Below are 27,709 nucleotides of genomic sequence, written 5' to 3' on the forward strand. Positions count from 1 at the left end.
TTCACTGCAGGATTGCATAGAGGGGGAATACTGACTGACCGGTTATGGTAGTTATTGGGGTCAGAAGAACAAATCATAAAAGGGGCAAATAGAGTCAAAGATCAAATTCTCAGACGAATGCTTCCATTGTTTCATCAATTGCATCCAACTCTAAGTTACACAGGCACTACATAATAGAAAATAACTACAGGGTAATTCCTGCTCAAGTGCACTAACAGGTTAATCAGCTTCTTATGTCATGATTTGGGTCAAGTAATCATTTTTATTTGGAAACCTACTTTTAAATTAGAGTTTGTCATCACACATCAGTTTTGCCCAGTTGTCAACCCTGCCAACACTATGTCTTGCATGTCATATCTATAATTTCAAAGGCTGCTCCTGTAATGAACATGGAATTCACAACCATAATTTCATCTTCATACATTTCAATTCGATCTTTCTAAAGATGCCACTGCTAATAGACTGTGGTAAAAAAAAAAAAAAAAAAAAAACTCTGTTGGCATACACATGTGCAAGTCATAGTAAATTTAGCAGCTGACTCTAGTTATGTATTTCTTGAGTCAGGGCTGCTATTTAGAAACAAGCAGGAGCAGGAGGTTAACAGTAAGCAGACCCTGGCCACATGACTCAGTAATGCTCATTCATAGCTCATGTTACATTGTTTGCCCAGACTTTGCTCTGTAATTGGACCTAGCAGAGAATAACCCTTGACCGTCAGATGAGTTAATGCTGGTGACACACAGATTATGAGCAGACAGTTTACAGTTAGTACTGTATTGAATATTTTCATATTGTACGTGTCACAATTGATGGAAAAGGCCCCTCCAAAGTAAACACTTCCACGTTTGAACAGAAAAGATTTACCTGATAAAAACAGCTGAAAAGCTGTAAAGCACAAACCTACGGCAATTAATTTCTGGCAATTAAACTTCTTCTCTATATAATGTGAACATTTTGTAAACTTAAATTATGTTGCTTCATTTAAGTTTTAGCTGTAAATGGTTGAACATATTTTTTGCAAGCTGTAAGTTTACATATACAATGCAAATCGTGTGGATATTTATCTGAATGAAACCAGCTACAGTTAAATAGCAAACTGTAGTATGTTTTAACGTCTTCAGTAATTAGAACCCTTATGCGGTTACTACAGTGTTGATCAATGTAGGCAGGTATCCTTTTTTAGGTCGATGTTTATGCTAATCTTATAATTCCATTCCCATGAAGCAACGTTCAAGATCAGACACAGCCTGTTTGCAACTATAAGTCATGTCTGGTTTTTCAAGTGATCCTGACAAGGTGATCGAAAACGGGCCGTGCCCAGGACAGATCATCAAACTGTTTCAAATGGACAATCACAAAGCCAATAGGAGGTGAAGTGTCGTGTTGAGGGGTAACACTGATATCCAATGGTTGTGATATTTTGTTTATTTAGTTTGTTTATTTATTCCTAGTTCCCAGGCTCCAACCACTTGGGGATAACACATTGCTCTCCTAGCTAGGCCTTAGTATAGTGCCTTCACTTAAGATTGAATATGCATGTTTAATCCCCTCATTGTTTCATCCCTGAATGATTAATTTATTAATTCCATTGATGTGCTGAGTCCTGCAGGAAGGAAACAGCTCTCTGATGCCCTGCCAGCTGAGGATTACGAAAATTTACAGCCCTGACCCCCGGGCAGTGCGGTGGTTGTACCTACAGCTTCATGCAGCATCATAATAGAGTGTTCTTGCAAGAACCTGTTGTTTTTTAAAGTAGATTTTAGCTTAAGAGCAATACAAATAACAGGGAAGTGATTGTACAAAGCTCTTTGCTACACTTCTCTGAACAGCTTAAACTGAAGCCAGATTCAGGAATTGACAGTTAAAACCTGTTAGATGTACCTCATGTGGGTAAAGGAATTAGGATTACTCTTGCATCAAGTCCTGTTCGCCTGAATAATGTCTAAGGTTAATATACTAATCTGAAGATATTTTATGTAGGGTATAGTGGATATTCAAGGAAACTTATTACCAAGGTAGCATTATTGCCAATTGGTTAATGAAATATGACTTGGGAGTATTATTATTATTATTATTATTATTATTATTATTATTATTATTATTATTATTATTATTATTAGTTTATTCGTCAGATGCCTTTATCTAATCTGTGGTTTCATCTTTTATGCCTGGAAAGGACCTAACTTAAATCCCTCAAGCTTTTCATTTCTTTAGGAATATGGGCTAACCAAACAGCTATCAAAACTGCCACCACACAGTTCTAAATTATCTCTGCTGTGGTAACCTTTCAATATTGGTCCTCATCTGCCATCTAGTGGAGCAGAGCAAATGACAGAAAATAGAAACCCCAATACAGTTTACAAATAATATAGTAAAAAAGTTAAAATTGCAGCACTTGAGAAGCCAATACTCACTGAATATGCTGTTATGTTATTATTATTATTATTATTATTATTATTATTATTATTATTATTATTATTATTATTATTTATTTATTAGCAGAAACCCTTATCCAGGGCGACTTACAATTGTTACAAGATATCACATTATTTTTACATACAATTACAGTGGCTCTCAAAAGTATTCACCCCCCTTGGACTTTTCTACATTTTATTGTGTTACAACATGGAATCAAAATGGATTTAATTAGGAGTTTTTGCCACTGATCAACACAAAAAAGTCCATAATGTCAAAGTGAAAAATAAAATCTACAAATTGTTCTAAATTAATTACAAATACAAAACAGAAAATAATTGATTGCATAAGTATTCACCCCCTTTGCTATGATACACCTAAATAAGATCTGGTGCAACCAATTGTCTTTAGAAGTCACATAATTAGTTGAATGGAGTCCACCTGTGTGCAATTAAGGTGTTTTACAGGTTAAATAAACCTGTCTCTGGGAGGTCCCAAAGTTGGTTAGTACATTTCCTAACAAAAACTACAACATGAAGACAAAGGACAACATTCAAAGCAAATCCGGAATAAGGTTCTTCAAAAGCACCAATCAGGGGTAGGATATAAGAACATTTCCAAGGCATTGAATATCCCCCGGCACACAGTAAAGTCCATTATTAAGAAATGGAGAAAATATGGCACAACTGTGAATCTGTCTAGAACAGGCCATCCTCAAAAACCGGGCGAGAAGAGCACTAGTCAGGGAGGCCTCCAAGAGTCCTATGACAACTCTAAAGGAGTTACAGTCTACCATGGCAACAATAGCCCCGGTGCTTCACAAAACTGGCCTTTATGGGAGAGTGGCAAAAAGAAAGCCATTGTTGAAAAAAACCTCACATCAAATCTCGACTAGAGTTTGCCAGAGGAGGAAAACAGACTGCATTTTCTATATATTTCACTGTCACTGGTTGAATTCATGTGGACCTGCACCACTAAAACAGATCATTTTATACAATTGTAGTCTTTAAGGACCAAGAACACAAACATGTTAAGTAAAACATTGAAACAATTCAACAAACCTAAAGTTATTAAAATGTTAGGAACCTGTATCAGAATTCATTAGACTAGAACACACACCCACTGGTCATCCTTAAAATCACTGGAATTCAAATATTAGCATACAACTAATCAAGTATAGCCAGTCACACAAACAGACACATATTCAAAAAGATTATTCTTAATATAATGCAATAATTCTTTAAACATGTTAAACTGTAACATGCCATGGACTACATTCGTTGAGGAACTGTGGCAAAGTGGTTAACAGTGTGCAGGTGCAGGTGATCCACCGCCGCCGCCTGAGAGAGCGCCGCCGCCACCGGTGCCGACTGACAGAGCGCCGCTGCTGCCTGAGAGAGCGTCGCCGTCGCCACCGCTGCCGCCTGAGAGAGCGCTGCCACCGCTGCTGCCTGAGAGAGCGCCGCCATCGCCGCCGCTGCCGCCTGAGAGAGCGCCGCCACCGCCTGACAGAGTACCGCCACCGCTGCCGCCTGAGAGAGTGCCGCCATCGCCGCCGCTGCCGCCTGAGAGAGCGCTGCTGCCGCCTGAGAGAGCGCCGCCATCGCCGCCGCTGCCGCCTGAGAGAGCGCCGCCACCGCCTGACAGAGTACCGCCGCCGCTGCCGCCTGAGAGAGTGCCGCCATCGCCGCCGCTGCCGCCTGAGAGAGCGCTGCTGCCGCCTGAGAGAGCGGCGCCACCGCCTGAGAGAGCACCGCTGCCGCTGCCGCCTGAGAGAGCGCCACCGTCGCAGCCGCCTGAGAGCGCCGCCGCCGCCTGAGAGAGCGCCACCGTCACCGCCGCTGCCGTCTGAGAGAGCACCGCCACCGCCTGAGAGAGCGCTGCCGTCGCCACCGCTGCTGCCTGAGAGAGCACCACCGTCGCCGCCACCACCGCCTGAGAGAGTGCCACCGTCGCCACCGCTGCCGCCTGAGAGAGCGCCACCGTCGCCGCCGCTGCCGCCTGAGAGAGCGCCACTGCCTGAGAGAGCGCCACCGCCTGAGAGCGCTGCCGCTGCCGCCTGAGAGAGCGCCGCCGCCGCCACCGCTGCCACCTGAGAGAGCGTCTCTGCCGCTGCCGCCTGAGAGAGCGCCACCGTCGCCGCCGCTGCTGCCTGAGAGAGCGCCACCGCCTGAGAGAGCGCCACCGTCGCCGCCGCTGCTGCCTGAGAGAGCGCCACCGCCTGAGAGAGCGCTGCCGCCGCCGCCGCTGCTGCCTGAGAGAGCGCCGCCGTCGCTGCCGCTGCCGCCTGAGAGAGCGTCTCCGCCGCTGCCGCCTGAGAGAGCACCACCATCGCCGCCGCTGCCGCCTGAGAGAGCGCTGCCGCCTGAGAGAGTGCTGACACCGCCGCTGCTGCCTGAGAGAGCGCGGCCACTGCCGTCTGCCCTTTTAAGAGATCCACCGCTGGAAGCGTCAGTCCTTTTAAGGGCTCCTGCAGAGAGAACCGCTAAGAGCCCAGATCTGCCGCCGCCTGAGGGAGAACCCCTGTTGCCTGAGAAGGAGCCCCTGATACTGGGGTGCCAAGAGTCACTCAGGCCAGAGGAGGAAAACAGACTGCCTTCCGCACAGCACGCCCCGCAGGCCCACCCACCAAAGCCCATAGGGGGAAAACCGGACATACAGGGAGGGGGTCTGTGTTTCAGGAGTGGAGGTTGCCGATCACTGTCATATGCTGCATTGCGCCCTGTGAACTTTTTGGGTGCAGAAAAGCTAAGGTGGGGGTAATGTAGCGATCCGTGTATTTATGTTTTGTATACTGTATTCCCTCATTTCCACTGTATGGTGTTCCTCTCCCCCTGTCTGTATTACCTGTAGTTGCAGGTTCGTTCTATCCCTGTGGTTGTGCGAGCTATCCTGCACGCATGGTGCGCCCTGGTCCTTGGCATTGGCTGTTAGTTGTGTGTGCCCATTGGTCCTGGTGTGCGGCTGGGGACCAATGGGATAGCTGTTTACTTCGGCACCCGATTAGCATAAAGGGGCGGAGCTAAGTTATAAAAGGGATCGTTGCACGCTTGTGGTCTTTCAGGGCAAGCAGTGAAGTGGTTAAAGCAGTGAAGTGGTTAGAGCAATGTACTCTACAGGGTGCCTAGAGATGGCGTCTGAATAAAGCTTTGAACCTGAAAGCAGCGTGTTGTCTCCTTCTCTTCTGACTACTGTGTGAAACGCTATAATATGTACATTTTTGTATTGTCATGCCTTTCTGTAGGCCTATATCATCAATGTCAAAAACTGTTGCAAAGTTAAATTTCGAAAGGTTTTGTATTGTCTGCATTATGTGAATAAAACACTTAATTGCATCAACCATACACCATTGTCATTAACTGTAATCTTTGTAGTTCTTTCAGTCTAATGCTATGAAACATGTTAACATTTTAGAGGGGATATGGCATCAAAACTAAATAATGTACTGTTTAAGGGGGAAACTGCAACACGAGAAATCACTGAACTTTCTATACGTGAGGTTTTTGCAACTACTGTGTTTCTGAGAGGCTCTATATTGCACTAGCAAAGTAAACTTATACAAGTACATTATAATTTATTGCAAAAATAAATCACACAATTACAAAACAATTACATTAACTCTGTTGAGTAACCTTACCAGTAACAGAGATTATAATTCGAATTACTTGTATAAACCAAAACTTCCACTCATTAGTTTCCCAGTATTAATTCAGCACTTAACAAATAGCGTTTTGTTTTTCATATCCAAAACATCACACGAATACACTATCGTTTTTTCTTCATCATTGCCACCAGGAAGTACTATTTGCAGTAAAACACAGCGACTCATTGAGAATCATTCTTCATCTGAAGGGATCATTTCTAAATTACATGACTAAAGCTAAACGCAACGTAAATTCGGCAGATTTTTTTTATATTCATTTCTACATTGATCTTACAAGTTACAACCGAATTCAAATTAGGTAGTACTACTTCATGACACATACATGGTATTTAAAGCTTGTCATGAAATGCGGTGAATTATTTTATTGTAATAGATAAAGTCCATAAAAATTGAAATGCATGCAAATCAAACAGTATGCAATATTGTTTTTCAACAGGGGCTCTACTACAATACATAATTACCCCCTCCCCCCCCCAAAAAAAATAAAATAAAATAAAATAAACACATACACCATTTTATTTTGTTTATGTTATGTTACGTAAGCTCATAACAAGTGACTTAATTAAACTCTAGTAAAATAGTGCATGTGTATAACTCTTCATTTAATTCTGCAGAAAAGGTATTTTAATCTTTTATCTTGCTTGAAACTGATGTAAGTTTAATACAGGGTTTTTAATTGTTGGACGGTCCCTGGGCACTGAGGTCACTCACTCGCTCTTGTTATTTGTTCCTTTTCAGTCATAGTGCGCAGGCGCGTAGAGGAGGAGCGACGTTTGTGTTTGCAGGGTGAAAATGGCCGACATGGAGATGGAGGTAGACGGAAAAAGCGTGGACAGCGGCAAAGAGCAGGAGTAAGGGATTACATTAAGTTATATAATATTTTTCAAGCTGTAGACTAAAATAATCAAAAAAGTTTCAAGCGATTTATATGGTAAAAAAAAAATCCACCCACAAATAGTTGTGTTATTGTTTTCTGTGTGAAGTCAAACTATGTAAAACGTGGACATAAAGCCAGGCGCAAAACGATTACTATGATACATGTTTAAAACAAATACATAATAAATAAAACATTTTTTTTTCATTTATAAATAAATAGTTGTATGCTTACGTGTCATACCCGGGATATGTATTTATAAAGTAATTGATGGTGTAGGTAGAACAGTACGACCAGTGCCGAGTTAGTTAATCTAGTGGCAGGCCAGACAAGACAGAGAGGCATAAAATAAAGTTGATATCTGAAATTACTGCGCCGGACTGCAGCTCCACAGCAATATAAATACGTTGACCCATCTTAGATCGACTTCAAGAAAACAAATTACAGGTCACAGTGGTGAATATTAAATCGTTTACACAATGTTATTTACTATAAAAGGATATGTTTTCATTTCATGCGAATAATAGCGGAAATGGGCCTCTTATTAATGTTTTTCCATCCATCTCTGTGGCAAAACTAGTAGTATCATCAAGTTTGGTGGTGATTTGTACATTTGTGGAGTGTCCTTTTAATTATAAATATAAGCATTGCAGTATTGCTATACCGTTAGTAATGCAGTCATGTTCAATGTTTATAGTTTGTCTCGTGTGACTGATCATGACTTGTTTGAACATCTTTTAATAAACACATAATCTTCAGTACACCTAACAAAAAAATCATCCAGGTACTGGCATAGAGTGCTTTTATATCGTGGTAGTCTTGTTCTGTACCACAAGATGCTGTAATGCATATTGTGAATCCACTGTATACAGTTTAAAGTGATTTGCAGTCATGTGAAATGTATTTGGACAAGAGCTTTTGAAAAAAAATCAGCCACCATTGAACAACCTTTGCACTGTTATATTTTCGTATATGTATAAAGGCTATGTCAGAGAATGATCTCATGCAAAACAAATACAAGAGGTAGTCTTTTGAGTTTACACTCAAAACTATACTATTAATAGGATTTCAGCAGGAGAGAAAATGACAGGGAAATTGCATGATGGTCATCATAGCAAATCTGACTATTACAGAGCTCTCCAAAAAATCTTCCCGTTTAGGGTCCAGGACCCTCAACTACCCTCAAGGGCAGCAGTGTGGAGTAGTGGTTAGGGCTCTGGACTGTTGACCGCAGGGTCGTGGGTTCAATCCCAGGTGTGGGACACTGCTGCTGTACCCTTGAGCAAGGTACGTTACCTAGATTGCTCCAGTAAAAACCCAACCCAAATGGGCAATTGTATGTAAAATTAATGTGATATCTTGTAACAATTGTAAGTCACCCTGGATAAGGGCGTCTGCTAAGAAATAAATAAATAAACTAAAAGAAAAAAAAAAAACTGAAGGCCCCAGAGGAAATTTTGGGAGTCCCAATAAGTAGTTTTACCAGATTTCTGGAGTGAAAAAACAAGACATTGATACCATATCAACTCTGAAGCAGTTAAAATAACTCTATAATAACACAATCATAATTTGGTGTGTTTATCGCAGATCATAACAATCCATTGTATTCCTTCATGTCATATGACCAAAACATGTGAAATGTACAAAAAGCCACATTAGAAAAATAAGATCTGCTATTCCCATTTAAACGTGATATACCTATAATTTTAAATCAGTTATAATTAAGGCCCTGTGAAAATCGGGTAAAGTATTGTATTTCGCGGAATGTGCACAGAACTATTTTATAAATTGTGTAGATTATTATTATTTTTTAAAACATCAAATATAGAGAGAAATGCACTGACATCATCATAGTTATTCAAGCACTTTACAATAGCTTGTGAAACGGTGTTGTAATTAACAACCTGTAGGTAAAGTGTATCTGCCAAGACAGCTTTCAGTGTCAGATGCATGTTCACCATTTAAGTCTTGCAAAACAAATGCAGTGTGTAACCCATACTGATCTTGGGCATCAGTTGACTCGTCAGTGACCACTGACAAGCAACCAGACTGTTTTACCAATTCCATAATCTCCTGCATGTGATACTCGGCAACTTTAGGTAAGTATTCATGTCTCAGCTGGGCTGATGAAGGAATCACTCCACCATTTGGTACACTCTGAAGAATTTACGTAACAAACGCCTCTGTCAGGTCAAAATGTAATGTGTTTCGTGCTTCATGGTTTTCAGTAGACTTTTGGAACATGGATGTCACCGCTTTTTGTTTCTTTGCAAGTAAAGCAGTCGCAGTACTGCTGTGGATTTCCACCTTTCTTTTTCGGTGAATACTTGAATCTATATGCCTGTCAATAGCTGATTCTCGGTAGTGATCTACAGTAACGTTGCTGGACGCACAAAAGAGCTTACCTCCATCGCTTTGTAAAACTCCAGCTGGATACTGCTTTACACGGTCTGCTGCAGACACATTTTTAGACATTTTCTTGTTTATAGTGTGTAGTATTTTAATTTCCTGTCTAGATTGCATATAGTCGCATAACGTAATCACTGCACAGCACTATGTGTACGGTGAATAGTACACGCAGGCACACGGCAGAGATGTACAGTTTTGTTACTGTGATTTTTATTTTTTTATGAAATACAAATTATGAAATTTATTTTTATTTCTTAAGAATATTGTAAATTGTGGTATTGGGCTAATTTCACGATTTCTGTGCAGCCCTTGAAATCGCGATTTACACAGGGCCTTAGTTATAATTCGTTTGTTAATCAAAACAAAACAGGGACTAACTTAAAAGGCTAACTTGGCTAGTGGCAATACCAAGATTTTTATATTTTATTTATTTATTTTTTAAATATATAAACTTGACACTGTCCAGGGGGATAAATAGAATATTAATTATTAAACATATAAACAGAATTATTAAACAAGTAATCCATAAGATTTTGGGTGTCCTTAGCTTTAACATTTTTCCCTAAATACATCTTTTACTGACTTTAGCAAAAATAGTTTTTGTTCATATTGGTTGATTGATTATGTTTGTTTTATACAGAGGAGAAGATGCAGAGAGCTCTGAGAAAAGCGGAAATGAAGAGAATGGAGACATATCGGGGGAAGGAAAAGCTGAGTCCAAACCCAGCAAACACAAGAAGAAGAAACACAAACACAGGAGTAAACACAAGAAACACAAACACTCCTCTGAAGAGGAGAAGGACAGAAAGCATAAGCACAAGCATAAACATAAGAAACACAAGCGCAAGGAGACAGCTGACGCCAACAAACAAGATGGCACCCCTTCCAAACCACCCAAGTTTGATGACATGGCAGTCTTGGAAGATCTGGAGAAACAGAGGGCTATGATAAAAGCAGAGCTAGATAATGAACTGATAGAAGGGAAGGTCAAGTCAGGAATGGGTTTAATATTGCAGGGTTATAACTCGGGTTCAGAGGAGGAGGGTGAGATTCAGGACAGGATGAGAAATGGTGAAAGAGGCCCTTCCAATGCTTTGGCCCTCAAAGGCCAGGGCTTGCAGCTTGTTAAGGATTCCAAAACTAAAAAAGATCCTGCAGAGAGCAAGTCAAGCTCAAAGAGGAGAAGCAGGAGTAAGTCCAAAGACAGGACAAAGCATAAATCTGATAAAAAGAAAAATAAGGGTAGCACCAGTGAAGGAGGGACAAAGGAGAAGACAAAAGCACGGAGCAGATCAAAAGAAAGGAAACGCTCGAAAAGCCCTGCAAGGAGAAGCCGGTCCAAAGAGCGGACAAAAAAGTCCAAGTCCCCGACATCCAAGAGGCGTTCTTTGCTAGAGCAGGCTAAGAAATCGACATCTCCAACCACAACCGAAACAGAAAAGAGCAGAGCAAAGGAAAGGAAGAAGTCACCACCTGTCAATGAGAGCAAAAGCAGGGAGCGAAGCCGGAAGTCCAAATCTCCCCCGGCAGAGAGGAGGAGCAAATCCCGGGAACGGAAGTCCAGGTCCAAGGAGAGGAAGTCTAGGAGATCAGAGACTGAGAGAGACAAGAAGCCTACTAAGTCTCCTTCAAAGGATGCCTCTTCAGGAAAGGAAAATCGGTCCCCTAGCAGGAAACGTGGGCACAGTCCTCAACGCTGCAGCTCTTCTCCAAAACAGAGAGACAGAACATCCAAGCGCAGCAGGTCACCCCCTTCTGCTGCTGCAGTAACAGATAGGAAGTCTTCTTCCCGAAATATATCTCCTTCTAGAAGGGCAAGGAGCAGATCACCTGATCGGAGACGGCGAGAATTAGATCGACAGAGACCTTCTCCAGTCAGGTATTGGTGGTCTTTGTACCAAGAGTAAAACACTGCAATAGTGTTATAACTTTATTTGTTCCCTCCTTACTACATAACAAAACTTAAAACATTTTTTCAGAATGAGACAGCTTGACAGATCGCGGGATGCAAGCCCACTGCCCCCCAGGAGACGGCTCAGTAGGTCCCCGTTGAGGAGGCGGTCCCCACGCAGGAGGAGCAGATCTCCTTTCAGGAGGAGGTAGGTCATTATTGGGGTATCTGCTTTGCTGAGGTCACTAGTAAAATATTAGAGGCATGAGGAACATCAACCTGGGTACCAAACATTGCTTTTTTGAGACCCTCTCACGACACTGCAAACTGGTTAGGCTAGACCTGAGTAGCTACTTGTATCATTCTGACAAATCATCAGTGTTCGCGCTAGGCCGCGCCGTTGCGCCAATGCCCCCCGAAATAAAAAATGTCCCACTGAAATTCACTTAACGCGCCCGTGTGTCCCTGTCACAAAGACGGCCGGAGTGGGTGGCATCAGACCAGGTTTGGTGAAGCTGGGCGCGTGATCGCGCTCAGCATTTAATAAACAGAACAGAAAATAAAAGGTTTCAACAGACAAAACACTGAACACGGCACTTGCGCCAAAATTAATAGACAAACAAAACGTACTAAACACTTAACAAACGGTGCACGGAGAGACAAACAAACACGGTGAGTACAAACACTTCTAGATTATTATTTTTACTTCACGTTCTCCTTCTCCTCACCCGTTCTCCACTCTCGAACACCCAACCCCGACTGAGTGCTACGTGTCTCTATATATACTGTTGTGCTGGGATTCAATTACTAATTAATTATTCACTTGAATCCCAGCACGTGAATTCATTACGTGCAACCCCGTGCTCACATATTACATTTAACCAGCACGTGAAGTGATTTGTGCCCTCCTCGTGCCTAAATATAAATCTACATTTTTAAATACACGTGAAACACAGACCCGTTTATATCCCGTGTACCAATAACTATACACCAACATTAACACACGCACGCAACATACAACATATAACACACAAATGCACACAGGGGCGGGGCACATTGCCACAGTCCCCCTTCCCAGACCAGACGCAATACCAATACGCAGTAAATTAATGCATTTTGTATTACCATGACATGTCTGATGACAGGCTAATATTTCTTACTTGTTTGTTTACACTTGCGTTTTCATAATTAAACTCCCATGCCATATTCTCCAGTCCGGTAGAATGCGCTCACACCCTCCTTGGTTACAGTCAGTTTCACAGTAAAGTCTGGATGACATCATTAGGCTTGTTAACAACATGGCCCGGCGCAAATATAACCTTGTATCCCTGTTACACTCGACCATTATTTCTGGAAGAATAAGTAATCAGCTTCGGCAGTGACTGTTGAAATGTAAGCTATTATATTTGTGCTTAAAAATACTGTGTGTGCAGTAGATTTGTGAAACGTAAACCGCATCATTGACTAAATTAAAAAAAAAAAAAAAGTAGCCTACGGTAACATTATAAAATATGTGAAATGTGTCTTTTCTATGACGAAAATGCTAAAATTCAGGGCCAAAATAATTCAGTATGTGTTAAGCACCAACTGTCTCTTGGCCATTTCGCCAGTAGGCCTATAACGAGCATTATAATATACTATATATATATATATATATATATATATATATATATATATATATATATAATGTTGTTTAAATATCATATAAACAGTTGGGTGGTTACTGCAGTCTGTCTTAGTTTTTTTTTAATATGTAAAAAAATAAATAGTCTAGTCTTTAACTAATTTTATTTCCTGCGTGTGTTCGTGCCTGCAAATCGATATTTTTTTTTTTTCAATGACCCGATTAAAGTTTATTGTAACTTAAGTACTATTGGTTCATTTCAAAATACAGAATGTATGGCCAGTCAAAAACCGAAGTATTGTGATGCGGTCTAGTTTGACAAGGCGTTACGTCTGGTATGCGAGCAAGGGTTTTTAACTTTCAATCCAATGAAAAATATGGATTGTTGGTTCAATACTATACTAGAAAAGGGCGATCAAGACGAAATACCGTCAGAGATTAAAAACGCCAAAAATGTCTTGCGACTGAAGCTCTCTCCAATTTCCCTGCCATCAGCGATTTGTGTGGTAACAAGCAGGGACATCCATCACATTGATACTAGGTAAGCGTTTTATTATTTTTTTTTAATTAGCATCGGTACTGTACGTTTTAGTCACCAAGAATTTAAAAATGCCAATAATGTTTTGGTAATGAGGTCAGCTGTAGAGATGCGTGGATAGTGAACTTTTCTTTGCCTTTTTTTTTGGTAATTTTATTATCAATAAAAATACATGATTGCCATTTTCCATCACAGAATAGTCCAATGTCATTTCTGAGTGATTGAGGCTAGCACGGAGGCTTTGTTGATTTTAATTAATATTTAAAATAAAATGTTGATGTTTCCAACAACTAGAAAACTGTTTGAGGGACTATTTTTTATCCAAAAGTAAATATAATAAATGTTTGTTCTGTTATAATACTGTAACTTTTATAATTGTATCCATCACACACTCCAAGGCTTGTACGTTTTGTTCTATCATGTTATTGTACAGACCTTTTTTCTGTTTTCATTTTATTATGACTATCTCTGATGGGGGTACGCGGTGAACTACATTTTTTGGAAAGGGGTATGCAGCGTAAAAAGATTGAAAACCCCTGTTCTGATGTGATTTGGTACAATGAATGTCCTCTACTCAGTGATACACCAGCGTCACTGTGACACATTTCCCAGTATTTTCCCCAACAGTGACAGTGAGTATTGTTGAGACACCTTGGTTGTATCTACACCTTTACAGTTTTATTTTTTGTTCTTCAGAAACAAAAGGTCAGTAAACTCTGTTGGCATATTTAAAACAAACAAAAATAAGAAATGGTGGTTGGTTCTGAATCATCAAACATATTGACCTCACTGAAGAAAATGTCCCCCTAAAATTTCGAGAGGGGGCCACATTGACCCTCAGTCTGGAAGTCCTGGAGCAAACACTCAATCATTCTTGGGTCAGGGTAGTTATTGGTTCCATCAAACGTCCTATGCAGTTGCAGACAAAAGTATTGGCACCCTACACATTATACCATACTTCAAAGTTAACAGATTAAGGACAGGCTTTTATTTAAATGTAACCAGTTTTTAGTAAAACAGAAAGCCAAATACAACATTTATAGCAATTTAACAAATAATCTTTATAAAAAAAAAAAAAAGATTTAAAGTATTTGTTCATGGCAAAGTATTGGCAACCCAACTTTAGTATCTTGTGTGCCCCCCTTTTGCTTTTATTATGGCTTTTAGGACATTTATGATAATTCTTAACCAATAAGTTACATCTGTCTTGCGTATTTCCTTCAGCTCAGACACAATGCTTCGCTACAGCTTTTTTCAGATCAGTCCAACACATTTGTATTGCATTAAAATCTTGTGATTTCGAAGGCCATTTCAGAACTACTTTTGTTTTCTTCAAGAATTCCAGAGTTCACTTAACCTTATGCTTTGGGTCAGTGTCGTGTTGGAAGGTAAACTGTCTGCCAGTCAGCCTACAAGCAGATTGTATCATTGTTTTGATGCATGGCAGCATTCATTCAGTCTTCAATCATATGAATAGCTTGTCCCTGAACTGCTAAAACACCCCTGTATCATGATCTAACCACCTCCATGTTTTGCTGAAGGTACAAGGCTTTCTTCATTGAAGGCTTTCCCTTTGTTTCTCCAAACATACTGTGGTCCATTTTTGAGGAAAAGTTATATTTTAATCTCATTGGACCAGAGGATTTAGTTGAATGCTTCAGATTCCTGTTAATATTTCTTAGCACGTTTTTTTATTTATTTAAGTGGTTTGCAGCAATATATACGAGTACAACTCTTCTGTGTCATGTACAGTTTTTTGCCCAGTGCTTCTAAATCTTTCTTTTAAGTCCTTGGCTGTTATCTTGTATTTTTTTAGCTGCTTGGACAATTCTCCTACCTGCTGTACCTGTAATTTTCTTTGGATGTCCACTTCTTTCAATCGTTTCAGTTGAATTTGTTCTGTGGTACTTCTTGATAATTGCTCTGATTGTGGATTTTGGTATTCCATATTTCTTTGATACTGTTCTGTAGCCATTTCCTTTGTTGTAGTTTGCTACAAGTGCTTTTCTCAAACATGAATTCAACTCTTGTCTTGACCATCTGCTGTGTAGCTAAAAAATTCTTCAACAGATGTTGGAAATAATTACCAAATTTTGTGGCTATTGACTAATTTGGGCTTCTGTTTTTTATTCATTTAATTTTTCGGTGCTTATTTTTAGCTATTTTCACATTATATGTAAACGAGGTTTTTATTAAGTTGCATTTATCAAACATATCTTCCTCTATTTTTACTAAAAGGGTGTATTTATGCAGGCTGTATTATTTTTGTTCAGTTTGTGCCTCTTCTTTACAGCCGTTTAACCCTTTGCAGTCCATTTATTAATTGCGCGTCAGGCACGCCAGGTCTAATTAATTTTCACACGCGCAGTTAATTTTATACGCGCTGTTTAAAAGTATTTTTTTTCACAGTCAAACGGGTTTAAATGGCCCTGCATATCAACAAAGCACTCACTAGGCATCTCCAGCCCCGCCCCACCCTTTCGTTTGCTATAGCGTTCACCTATGTAAGAAATAAATAATAATAATAATAATAGTCGTACATACCGATCGATCATCTCCAGATCACTCGTTTTATCACCAAACTCCTCAATAATGCGATCCAAGTCATTATTTTATTACTATAACATCTCAAAAAAGCTCTGCAAATGTCCGTGTTTTCTGTGCGCTGATTCAGTCAGCCAACTTGTTTACTTACGTCCGCCCCTGTTATCTGATACCTGATACCATGTATGACTATTCATGAGATACGCCTTTTTTTTTTGTTTGTTTGTTTTTTTCGACTTGTCTCGGCTCCTGTCGCTCCCACTCGACAATTGAAAGGTTTTCTCGGCTTTTTCCAGAGAAAAAACGACTAGACACCCGTTTATTGCGTTGCTATAATGATGTCGGACCCAGTCCGACAAAGGACCTGTGATTAAAATTACTGTTAAAAAAAAAAAAAAAAAAAAAAAAAAGTAACATTTTCAGAAGTCTGACTTCCCTGCATTTTAGGTATCAATGGTAGGATAAATGTTTGTTTTAGTTACACATTTGTAGATGTCACATTTTGACTCTACGGGTACGCAATACCAAATTACTAAATATTACATTTTCTTAGGATAAAGGAAACTATTTTACAGGGAATCAAAATAATGCTGTTTAAATAAAACCAAATGTCAAATCGATAATATTTAGTTAAAGTTTTTATAAAAGTATACTACATTATATTTTTTCAAACTTTCTCTGCAAAGCTAACTTTTTAAAATGTATGTTATGGAATACAAATTTTGACCCTTTCTTAACAGTAAGTGCCCAAATTAGTGTTACGGATGTGACTGGTAGTAAGCTTGATGAGATTGCAAAGAAATCTCATGTCTTAGCATGCACAAACAAAATATTAATTGTAATCACTAACAGGGATGTGCTTTTGGTACATTATGAATATTTAAGTGCTATGCAGGTGTCAGCATTTAAACTATATCTACATACATACACTTTCTCTTTATATTACATTCTGATGTATACTGACAGCCCTAAATAAGCAAATAAGGTTTTAACATCGCAAAAACTTAACTACAAAGTTTAAAAAAAAAAAAAAAAATGTTTATCAAATGCACAGATTCCAGTACATTTCTATATTAATGCTACTGTTCAGGGATTTTAAATATCCCCTTCTGTTGACAAAATTCATAAAAGGTTTTCATTTCAAATGGTGAAGCATTGAACTATTTACATTCCACAGATTTCTCGTCCAGTTCCTCAAAATACTTCCAAATGTGGCTTTGCTTCGTTCCTTTGTTTAGAGATGCCATTTATAAATTATATATATATATATATATCTATATATCTATATATATATATATATATATATATCTATATATATCTCAAACTTCAGAAAAAAATGCTTGTCATTAATTTTATTATGCTGTGGCGTTGATACCATACTACAGCATGAAAAAGAGTGCGCCAATGAAGCGCCAGATCAACCGAGAATAAAACCCGTCCCAGTGTCAGTCTTTCTGTTGCACTAATTAGAAAAGCTACGTGGAGGCAATTGCCAAACCCCTTCATGTTTTAATATCCGCCCTTATTGTGGCACCACAGCAGTCGGATACGCGACGGACTGCTGTATAGTATAATAAATCACTAAAATTAAGACATAAAAAAATATGCGTTTGATAAAATTTGTGTTGTGACGGATTATATGTCTAGCTTATTATTAAACGTTTAACCACTTCTTTGGAGTTTATATTTTTAAACGTTTAAAATTCCTATCCCTAATCACTAAAGGGCACCATAGCACATTGTCATTAGACCATATAAACAGATCACAATACCAAAAAATCGTGTCGCTCATTTAAATAGGATGAAAGTGTTTTCTTTCATCTGATGACGTTATATTTTTCTGTTTCATGTTAACGCTCCTCAAATAAGTGCTGTGCAGTGCCACTAGTTAAAGTTAGTGGCAATGTGCTAAAAACGTGTATACTACACGCAGTGTTTAATTTTAAATGTTTTATAATTTTCTTTGATTTAAGATTGCCCAAATACACCTACCTTTAAACTGAAGTGACATCAGGGTGTTGGTTCAGTCACGTCACTCGAAGCACTTGGATTTCACTTTTAATTTTGCATTGCAGTTTTACTATGCTTTTCCTTTTCTTACTCCTTAGTTTATTCATTATTAATATTTTTACAATGATTTGCCATACTACTCTGCTTTTCCATGCTTGCATGTGTATAATGTGTTTTAACTTCACTAAACTTTTCTGTTTTAAACTAAGAGATTAAGCAGAGATGTGTGGTTTATTTAAAAATATTAAACATTATTTCAAGCAGAGGGAACATGCAAACAAAGTATTTTTACATTTTAGGTTTATTTCTGATTCTAATGCATTCTGTATATTTTTTAAATACCTTCAATATATGTGCATGGTTTAGACGACTGCACACGTAATCGTTTTCATTTTCACCGTCAGCACAGCAAATATAATTTTTTTTTTTTTTTTTTTTTTTATAAAAGACAATCACAGGTAAAACACAGGCAAAAAGTTTTTCAATTTTAACTGAACCAAAGAAAAGTAAAACCATCCTATAGTAAGGTCTTACTTTGACCTTGCTCATTATCGTATTTATTTTTGGTTCTGTTTGGGTTTTTTTTAATATTTAAATAATGCTTGGTATTACATTTCCAACATTTATTTTTTGATTGTATCTCTGAGAATCCCAGCGAATTAACTGGAGATTGTATGACTCTATAATTGTATTCCAGGCTCAAAGGTCAAATCAAGGAATATTATACCAGGAGTGTTTGAGGTTTCAGGGTCTTTTTGTTAAACGGTCTCAGTGGTACTAAAATCCAAACCTGTGGACTGAAAAGTAGGCTTAATTTTTAAGTTGTAACAAGAATTTATCTGCATTTAAGAATGTTTAACAATAGTTTCTTTGTTTCCCCTGACAGACCATGGCAGTGTTACACTTACTCACTTGGTTATGTTTTTGTTTTCTTCAGATCTTTAGATCGAGACAGAATGATGAGGAGAAGCCGATCCAGACTGCGGCGGAGATCAAGGTCCAGGGATAGACGCCAGAGGCGCAGCAGAGATCAGGACAAGTTTAAAGGCAGCCTTTCTGAAGGGATGAAAATTGATCACGAGTCCTCCTCTGATGAAGTGTAAGAATTTTCCATTAATTGTGTTTTTTTTATTTTTATTCTTGGACATAGAAAGCATTCTTATGAAAAGTCTTAAGGTAAAAATGGTCTGATGGTGGTATGAAGTTTTGCCATAAGTTTATTACTGACAGTATCAGTACCCTTGTTTTTTTTAATATATTACCACAGCTTGGAAGATTATGATGTAGATGACGAGGATGAGGAAGCCCTTATTGAACAAAGACGGTTGCAGAGACTGGCTATTGTGCAGGTATGTGGTTTTTTATTTATTATTTCAAGAGGGTATAGTTAGAGCTCTTGCTTGGTTTTATGGTAGTGGGATTGAAATGTTTATATACCATGTTAAAAAGGTTTTAAACTTATCATTCTTGTTTAAGTTTAGCAATATTTTAAAATATTTAAACTTTTTTTCAGAAATACAAGTCTGTGAATGAAGACAGCAACATGTCTGTACCATCTGAGCCCAGCAGCCCCCAGAGCAGCTCCCGCAGTCGCTCACCCTCTCCTGATGAGATATTGGAAAGGGTGGCTGCAGACGTGAAGGAATATGAGAGGGAGAATATGGACACCTTTGAAGCTAATGTGAAAGCCAAGCACAGTCTGATTGCAGTTGAAAAAGATGGTAAATAAGCTTGGGATGGAGCTTTTTTTGATAACCAGATCTGCCAACACTTCTCTTCATACACCAGTAAAGTTAATGTATAGGTATAGCTACCTCAAGTCCTGATAATATTACTTGAATCACAGAGAAAGGGGCAAAAAGATTCTAATGAAGTTGCAGCAATTATTTAGAACACACTGACGTTTTTATATATATATATATATATATATATATACATACATATATATATATATATATGATTGTCCCACAAGCAACACATTTATTTTTGTGAAAGTCATGTAAAAGCTGTGAGCTACTGTAGAAATTGTCACTATATAAATTGTAACCATGTCCCAAAAAACTTGTTTGCATCAGAGACATGACTGAATGATAACTCAGCCCTTTATCTGCGTCAAACGTGGTTTTCCCGATATAGATGATAGTCACAGGTATAGCCATTATTAGAATCTGCCAAAACAAAAAGTTTATAGCCACAATTGGTAGGCTTATCTTTCATATACTGCTTCATACTGAAGCAACGATCCTTTCGTCTATGGACAGGTTTTTTCTCGGTTGATTGTAAGCTTTACAGGAGTTAACAATGCTGTCTAGCAGAGGTCTGTCGGAACAGCCTTTTTTTTCTGTCATTTTCTTCATCCTCGGGATTGCTCATGTGAAGATTCCAGGTAATGGCGAGGAATCGGTCCCTGCTCATTACGCTCTATCATTTACCCAGTATTCAGCGATTGAAGGCAATCTTACTATTCCCATGTACAGTATGATTGCCAGGAACATGTAGAATTCCTTTACCCCCAAAGGAATCCAATGATATTTCTTTCCCAGAGCCTTCTGTTTTTCCCCCTGTTTATTTGTGTTATCACAGAGTTTTTACAACACCTCTTGTAAAAAAAAAACTGCTGGAACAATTCTAGTACTGAATATTTTGCTGTACTGTTTAGCTGCACACCAGGAGGTCTTGCTGGTACAAACCTATGTTGCACTGGGTTGGTGTCAGGCTCACTTTCTGACCTCCACCTTTATTCAGGGACACTGGCTATGAGGGTTGGATTGCTTGACCTTCTAGCTCTGATTGGTGGGGCTGATGCCCTCCTTTTAGTTGTTGCTGAAGTGCTTGGAATTTCTTCAACCTCTTCACTATTAAATAAAATAAATGAATAAATAAATAAACAATAATGATAACATAATAAATACATGTATTAGCATTTAGATATTATTTATTTAGAAGACACCTTTATAGCTATTACAGGTATTTACATAGACACATATTCACTCAAATTCATGTAGCCTGGTATGTAAACAAACAGTTCTGATCATATCAGTAAATGTGCAGGTGCCCAAGTCTGCAGATTACAGCCTGCAGCAATGTTCAAGCTAACACACGCATGTATTTATTTGATGAGGGAAAAAAACCTAATATACTTTACTTTATAAACTATATTATATAAATAAGTATAATTAGAAGGAATATTATACTTACATGTCCTGCAAACGATCCAATCCTTCCCCATATGCGTTCCCCTCAGCAGAATCGCAGCTCTCAATACCAGAGCCTCCATCACTTTCGGTTTCACTCCATCTCTCTATCTCTTCTAAAACCTCCGAAGCAGTCAATTTTATTTTTTTTACAGACTTTGAAACTGGTCTTGTCCCTTCGAAAGATGCCATTTGCATTTGTATTATGTTTTTCTTTCAGAATTATGTATTCTGTGAGTTCAACTTTCGCACTTGATTACGTGACAACAGATATATGGAGAAAAGCATGTGTTATATCATTAGAAAGCGCCAAACTTCCCCTTTCATTTGATACACGACTTGCAAGGCTGTCATTTTAAATAAGGCAGCAAGATGAAGTTGAAGTTTTAGACGCCGGCGTCTATATTATACAGCGCAGAGCTTATAGAGTTAATATTTTAATTTTCGCTATTGAGTGTTTAATAGTGTTGGATAAAGTATGTAAGATAGTATAGAACTCTAATCTCATAAAGTAAAATGTATGAATTTAGTATTCTGTTATTTGTAATACACCATTTTTTTCTAGATTTTACATTGAAGGAGGAATTATTTCATGTTTGTTTTGACTAATTAGTAGGGATGGGAATTTTAAATGTATGAACTCTAAAGAAGTGGTTAAATGTTGATTATAAAATGGGTTGGGAGATATCTGCGTCCTGATTGGCTGATGGGCATTCCAAGCCATTGAATTATTACAGTACAACCAACGGGTAAAAACAAGTCCCAGCAACTAAGACTTTTTACAAAAAGCTATTGCGGCGAGCGTTTAAGAACGTTTTAAAAAAATAATTTTGAATTGGCCGCCATTTTTTCCCCAGTAAAAACAAAACAATAAAACAATGTCAGACTTCCTCCATGTAAATGAAATTGTTTGACTCCAATGTCCATACATTCCTGGAGTATTTAGACCGCAACAGTTCGGTAACGGAACTGACAGTAATCATTTAAAAAAAAAAAAAAGAGCAGGAAAAAAATGAAACCATGAGTACTACAAGACACCTCTCTCTCAGTGCTGCTGAAATTAATACAATTGAAGCCAATAACGAAGAGCAGAATACTAAAAAAGTAACCGCTTGGGCTGTCAGTTTTTAATGATTGGTCAGCACAAACAAAACATAATATGGACTGGAAAACTGCACCTAAGACTGAAATAAACCGTTTTAAGAAGTTTCTTTGCTTAAGTGATAACATCAGCTGGCACACAGTATTCAGTTAGCAGCTACACAAGCTTGCGAGCTGGCCTGAATCGTTTTTTAAATTCTCCCACAGTGGGACGATCTAGAAACCTAATTTCACCCTGCTGTATCCCAAACACTTAAACAAACTTAAGTCATCGGTACTCAGGACGCAGAGATCTCCCAAACCATTTTATAATGTAGTTTTAAGAAGCTATTGGGCACCAGCTGAGAGACAGGAAGTCCTGGAGTTACATCCTCTGTGCAGTACCGTCATCAACTTGTAAACAAAAGGCAGAAACAAACTCCCCTACTCCCCAAACAGTGCACAATCTGTCCAACTGTGTAACCAGCCATTTAATTTAGAAAATTACATTCCCTGGTACAGTCAACTTCATGAGACAAATACTGAAAATATTCTGAATTTATTTAATTGAATTTATTTAATTTATTATTAAAATAATTTATCTATTAAATTTATGGGAACCATTACATTTATTGGAACTTTTTCCTAGCGTAGTAATATATTTAGGAAAAAATAAACCTATATTAATTTTTAAATAAAAATGTGTCCTATCTTTAGTTCTAAACTAGTAACCCATTTTATAAGCGCAATAAGATACGACAGGGTGTTGGTTGTGCTAGAATAACCGCACTTCCAGGCCTTGTACGCCCCTGGGTGTGCGGTTATTCTAGCACAACAAACACTCTGTCGTGTCTTATTGCTTACATAATATGCTAGACATATAACTGGTCATGTGACAAATTTCACCAAACGCATCTTTTTAATACATTTATTTTTGTAATTTATCATCCTATACAGCAGTTTGTGACGTATCTGACTGCTGTGGTGCCACAGTAAGGGGAGGATTATAAAAAGGAAGGGGTTTGGCAATTGCTTCCAAGTAGTTTTTTTAATTGGTGCAACAAAGATTGACGCTGGGGTGGGGTTTATTCTTGGTCGATCTGGCGCTTCATTAGTGCACTCCTGTGTTCATGATGTATTGTGCGTGGTATGGTTCAGTCCACACAGGGTAAGAAACGTTTTTTTCTGACATTTGTTATATATTTTTAATAAAATTGCATCTCTAAACAAAGGAACGAGGCAAAGACACATTTGGAATTATTTTAAGGAAGCGGACAAGAGAACCGTGGTATGAAATAATTATGCCAAACAAAATTGTCGTACTACTGTGACAGAGAAAGAATGAATCTTGGTATAAATCTCCCTCCCGACCTGGGAGGGCGCTGTGTAAAGGGAACAGTGTGCCCCGGGCTGGATGATCTGACAGTTCATTCCAGGGAAAGGTGGACAGTCGGCCATCTAGAAAGGGGGAGGATCCACAGTACACCAAGTCCTCGCCCCAGACGGGAAGTGATGTGGCTATCGCGGATTGGAGGAAAAGCGATTGCACTCGCTAACCAAGGGGGCGTGGCTGAAGGTACAAAAGGGGATGTGACCGAGCGATCTGCTCCTTTGTTATGGTTGTGAGAGAACCGCTGAAGGAGTGTAACAAAAGAACCGTGTTTAGTGTTTGTTTGTTTTGTCGTTTTTAATTGTACTTGTTTGTTCTTGTTAGAAGGCTAACACGTTCCGGGAGCTGTCGCTTAAGGCCAGCACCAACCCGGACAGCACTGCACTACTGTTCACTAATAAATTGTATTTCACAACTTGCACGTTAGCACTAACACTGGACTTGTGATCGTGTTTGTGTTGTGTGTGTGTTTGTGTTTATACTGTGTTTTATTTCAGAATTGTAACCCATGGTTTAAACAGGATTATTATTTACGGTCGCCAACACGACCTGGATTACAATTAAAACAAATAAAGAATTGTTTGGACCGTGAACTTTATTGCTTGTCATCTGTTTGCGCATTGCATCATCTCTACACCTGCGCACTTTAAACCACGTTGCCACAACCACAAAAACACAAGTTCAATGCTTCATCATTTGAAATGAAAATATTCATAATTACTGTGGATGGAGTTACTGAATGCAGTAAAAAGCAAACCTCCTTAATAAACAGAACGCTCTAGGTGGCAACTGAGTACGTATAACACGATTTTAATTTTTTTTTTTCAATATTAATTCAGAGAACGCATAAGTGTAAATTAATTAGTATAGGCTTTAAAATAAAAAAATTAAAAAAGTTTACTCACTTTTTGCCCACAGGGCCACCACAGGTACATCTCAATGGTGCAGTACAAATACAAAGAGTGACATTTACTAAGATAAAAATAATAATACACATGCTTTTATAAAGACCAATTTCCCTTTGGGATTATTGTTTTTCTTTTTTGTTTTTTAGATTCTGTTAATTTTTTAGTATTACATGCAGGACAGTCACCATAAGATCGTTACCTTTATTAAAAATGTGCACGGATGAATCTACTAATGCCCATAAATTTACTGATCAAAAATTTGAATAGAGTGACAGCCCTCATTTCAGTATATACTTTGGTGTGTACATGTGGGTTTTTTTTTTTTTTTTTTAATTTAAGTCTTTTCTATGAAAAAACAGTATTTGCTTATTTAGGGGTTCTTTGCTTGTAAAATACTAACCAGGGCTGTCCGTATACATCAGAATGTAATATAAAGAGTATGTGTATGTAGATGTGGTTTTAAATGCTGATACCTTCATAGCATTTAAGTGTTCATAAAAATGTACCAAAAGCACATCCATACTAATTAGTTCTTGATTTACGTTAAGTGTGATTGTTCTATATCTAAATAGAAGGCTGAACGCAGTGTGTTTCTCTCAAAAGCCCATACATACATTTATACATTAGCTCCTAGACAAATTAAATGCATTGTTTTTGTTAACATTATCTTTTTTTTAAATTTTGCAGGTTCGAATCCAAAAAAACCCTTGGCTCCTGATATGTTTACAGAATCTGACGACATGTTTGCAGCATATTTTGACGTAAGTACTATTTAAACCCCAGACATTTGTACTATTTGACACTAGGTTTTAATGCTGTAGTGAGTGTGTACTCAGCCTATAACTAGTGCTAGTGTTTGCCTTTACACCAGAGGAAAACTTGGTAATGTGTTTTATCTTGCTCCCAAATTAACTAATCCTATCCCATAGAGTTGTATTACTTTTTAAATACTTTTAAAATGAATTCATAATATTTTTTTGTTAATTAGTGTGTGTCAGATAGGGTGGTGTGTCGGCAGTGTCTTCACGATACGATGGATACGATACGTACTGTGATGTAGTAAATTAAGTGTGAAACTTTAAAAATTGCACAATTATTATCCCATTTCAAAGTTGCAAGTGTTTGTAATAACAGGTTTTGGTCAAATAAGATTCACAACCTGCTTTTGCTTTTGTTTTCTGATTAATCTTTAAAATAAAATAATTTAAAACCAAATTACAAATACTGTACATGCCGGTATAATTCAGGAATAGATTCTGTAATAAGAACTGGTAGGAAGTGTTAGCCAGGCTATCTATATGGTAGTTTAAAAACTGATAATTAAAATGATCCATGAGTGGGAATGTTACCTTTTTGTGTTAATTTTTTTGCAGCTATATTAAAAAAAACATTGTGATTATCGATTTATTGTTCCAACCCTACCAAGTAGTAGACGTTCTTATTCTTGCATTGGCTCAGATCTGACGTTGCGATGATGAGAAAGATGATCCTAAACTAATGTACTGTCGGTCTGATGGTCTCGCTTAAAATTAGATTTGTTGTATACCCAGAATACCGGTACTTGATTCAAGCCTCATAGTTTAGACTTCAGGCAAACAAAATAAAACTAAGGCAACACTGTTGATTTTAAACATGCTGGCACATGGTCAAATGTTGCCGTGTTACCTTCCATTATTAAATGAACTGCGATGATCAACAATAACCCGCCTCCGCTTAGCTCTCCGGTTCGCTTCCGGCCAGCTTGACAAAAACATCCTTTACACAGCGATTGAAAAGTTGAGGAAAGGATGCTAGAGTACTTGCTAATAGATTTTATTCTTTGGATTTTCAATACAGACACTAAAAATAAATCTTGTGCATGAACACCACTACGAGACATGGAGTCTCGCATTTAACTTTGGTTAAATTACAATGCACCACCTTTATATTGCTATAGTGGTCTATAAATAGCCTTAAAACCTGTATCATAATGGCATCTACCTTTAATGTCAATTGAACTAAAATGTTTGCTTCCAGAGCGCCAGACTTAGAGCTGCTGGCATTGGCAAGGATTTCAAGGAAAACCCCAACCTCAGGGACAACTGGACTGATGCAGAGGGCTACTATCGTAAGTGAGAAGTTAAATTAGTGTGTGTGTGTGTGTGTTTGTTTAAATATATTCTGCTACAAACCTGGTTACAATAGATTAAAATGTTTAACTATATTGTTTGTCTGACAGGTGTGAATATTGGAGAGGTTTTGGACAAGCGTTACACTGTCTATGGCTATACAGGTCAGGGCGTCTTCAGTAACGTGGTACGAGCCAGAGATATGGCCAGAGCCAGCCAGGAGGTGGCCGTTAAAATTATTAGGAACAATGAGCTCATGTGAGTAATTCATTATCCTTGTGTGGTTTAATTTTGAAAACAGAAAAGCCTATGTTTTAGGCAGGGTGTTAAGTTTAAAGTTTAAACGCTCAACTGTCAGCAATATATTAAATGTTTAGAATGTTACATGCCAGGTTTAAGTGTTAGCCTAAGGGCACTTTCACACCTAGTTCACAAGTGATTTGAACCGTGGTTCACTTGCAAACTAACTCATTTTTTGCTTCAGTTCATTTCACACCAGAAAAATTCAAGTTAACTTGAGTTTCTTTTAAAGTGCATTGAAATTTGTTTGTTTGGGTCACTTGCAGCTTCATCTAGACTAGATTTCTATTGGTTTCATATTGCACTTTTCCAATTGCACTCTGCTCTCTTGCTGATTACTAGAGAGGAAGTTCTGGAGAAAAACGTTTTCCACCATGCCCAACATGGAGAATACATTACCAGCTGTGGCTGTGCTGTTGTCCGTGTTATTTTGGTTTATTTGGTGTTTACAATGTCAAGTCATTGTCGAAGAAACGTAACATGCCAAAAAAGTGTCAAGTTATTGTCGGGGGGGGGGGACACTGTTCTTTTGGAGGAAATACTAGAGACAAACTGCAATTTAGCTGCTGTTGTTGATGATGATGATGATGATGATGATGATGATGATGATAATAATAGTTTGTTGTAAATGTTGCATGTGTGACAGTGTGGTGAGATGCAGGTGCAACAGGAGCTGGTTTACTAAACTCAGGCAAAGCAGCGCAAATGCAACTGACATGTCTACAGAGAGTACCACTTTGTCTTGGCACAGTGTTTTCCC

The 27,709-nt window shown here is 38.4% G+C and overlaps 1 protein-coding gene across 3 annotated transcripts in view; it reads left to right on the forward strand.

The window, feature by feature from the left end:
- Positions 1-6,806: 6,806 nt before the first annotated feature.
- The window catches only part of LOC117394409 (serine/threonine-protein kinase PRP4 homolog), a 30,292-nt gene continuing 9,389 nt past the window's right edge, over positions 6,807-27,709 (forward strand). For all 3 annotated transcript variants that reach the window (XR_009319925.1, XR_004663453.2, XM_034921132.2), the window contains exons 1-9: positions 6,807-6,930; positions 10,003-11,241; positions 11,342-11,461; positions 18,907-19,068; positions 19,237-19,318; positions 19,483-19,690; positions 25,229-25,302; positions 26,558-26,648; positions 26,760-26,907. Coding sequence is in view for 1 of the 3 variants with exons in the window: in XM_034921132.2 (XP_034777023.2) it covers positions 6,872-6,930; positions 10,003-11,241; positions 11,342-11,461; positions 18,907-19,068; positions 19,237-19,318; positions 19,483-19,690; positions 25,229-25,302; positions 26,558-26,648; positions 26,760-26,907 (2,183 nt within the window). In the remaining 2 variants the exon portion in view is untranslated. The remainder of the gene's footprint in view (positions 6,931-10,002; positions 11,242-11,341; positions 11,462-18,906; positions 19,069-19,236; positions 19,319-19,482; positions 19,691-25,228; positions 25,303-26,557; positions 26,649-26,759; positions 26,908-27,709) is intronic.

The sequence above is a fragment of the Acipenser ruthenus genome, chromosome 3 (assembly GCF_902713425.1).
Source record: "Acipenser ruthenus chromosome 3, fAciRut3.2 maternal haplotype, whole genome shotgun sequence".
Lineage (NCBI taxonomy): Eukaryota > Metazoa > Chordata > Actinopteri > Acipenseriformes > Acipenseridae > Acipenser > Acipenser ruthenus.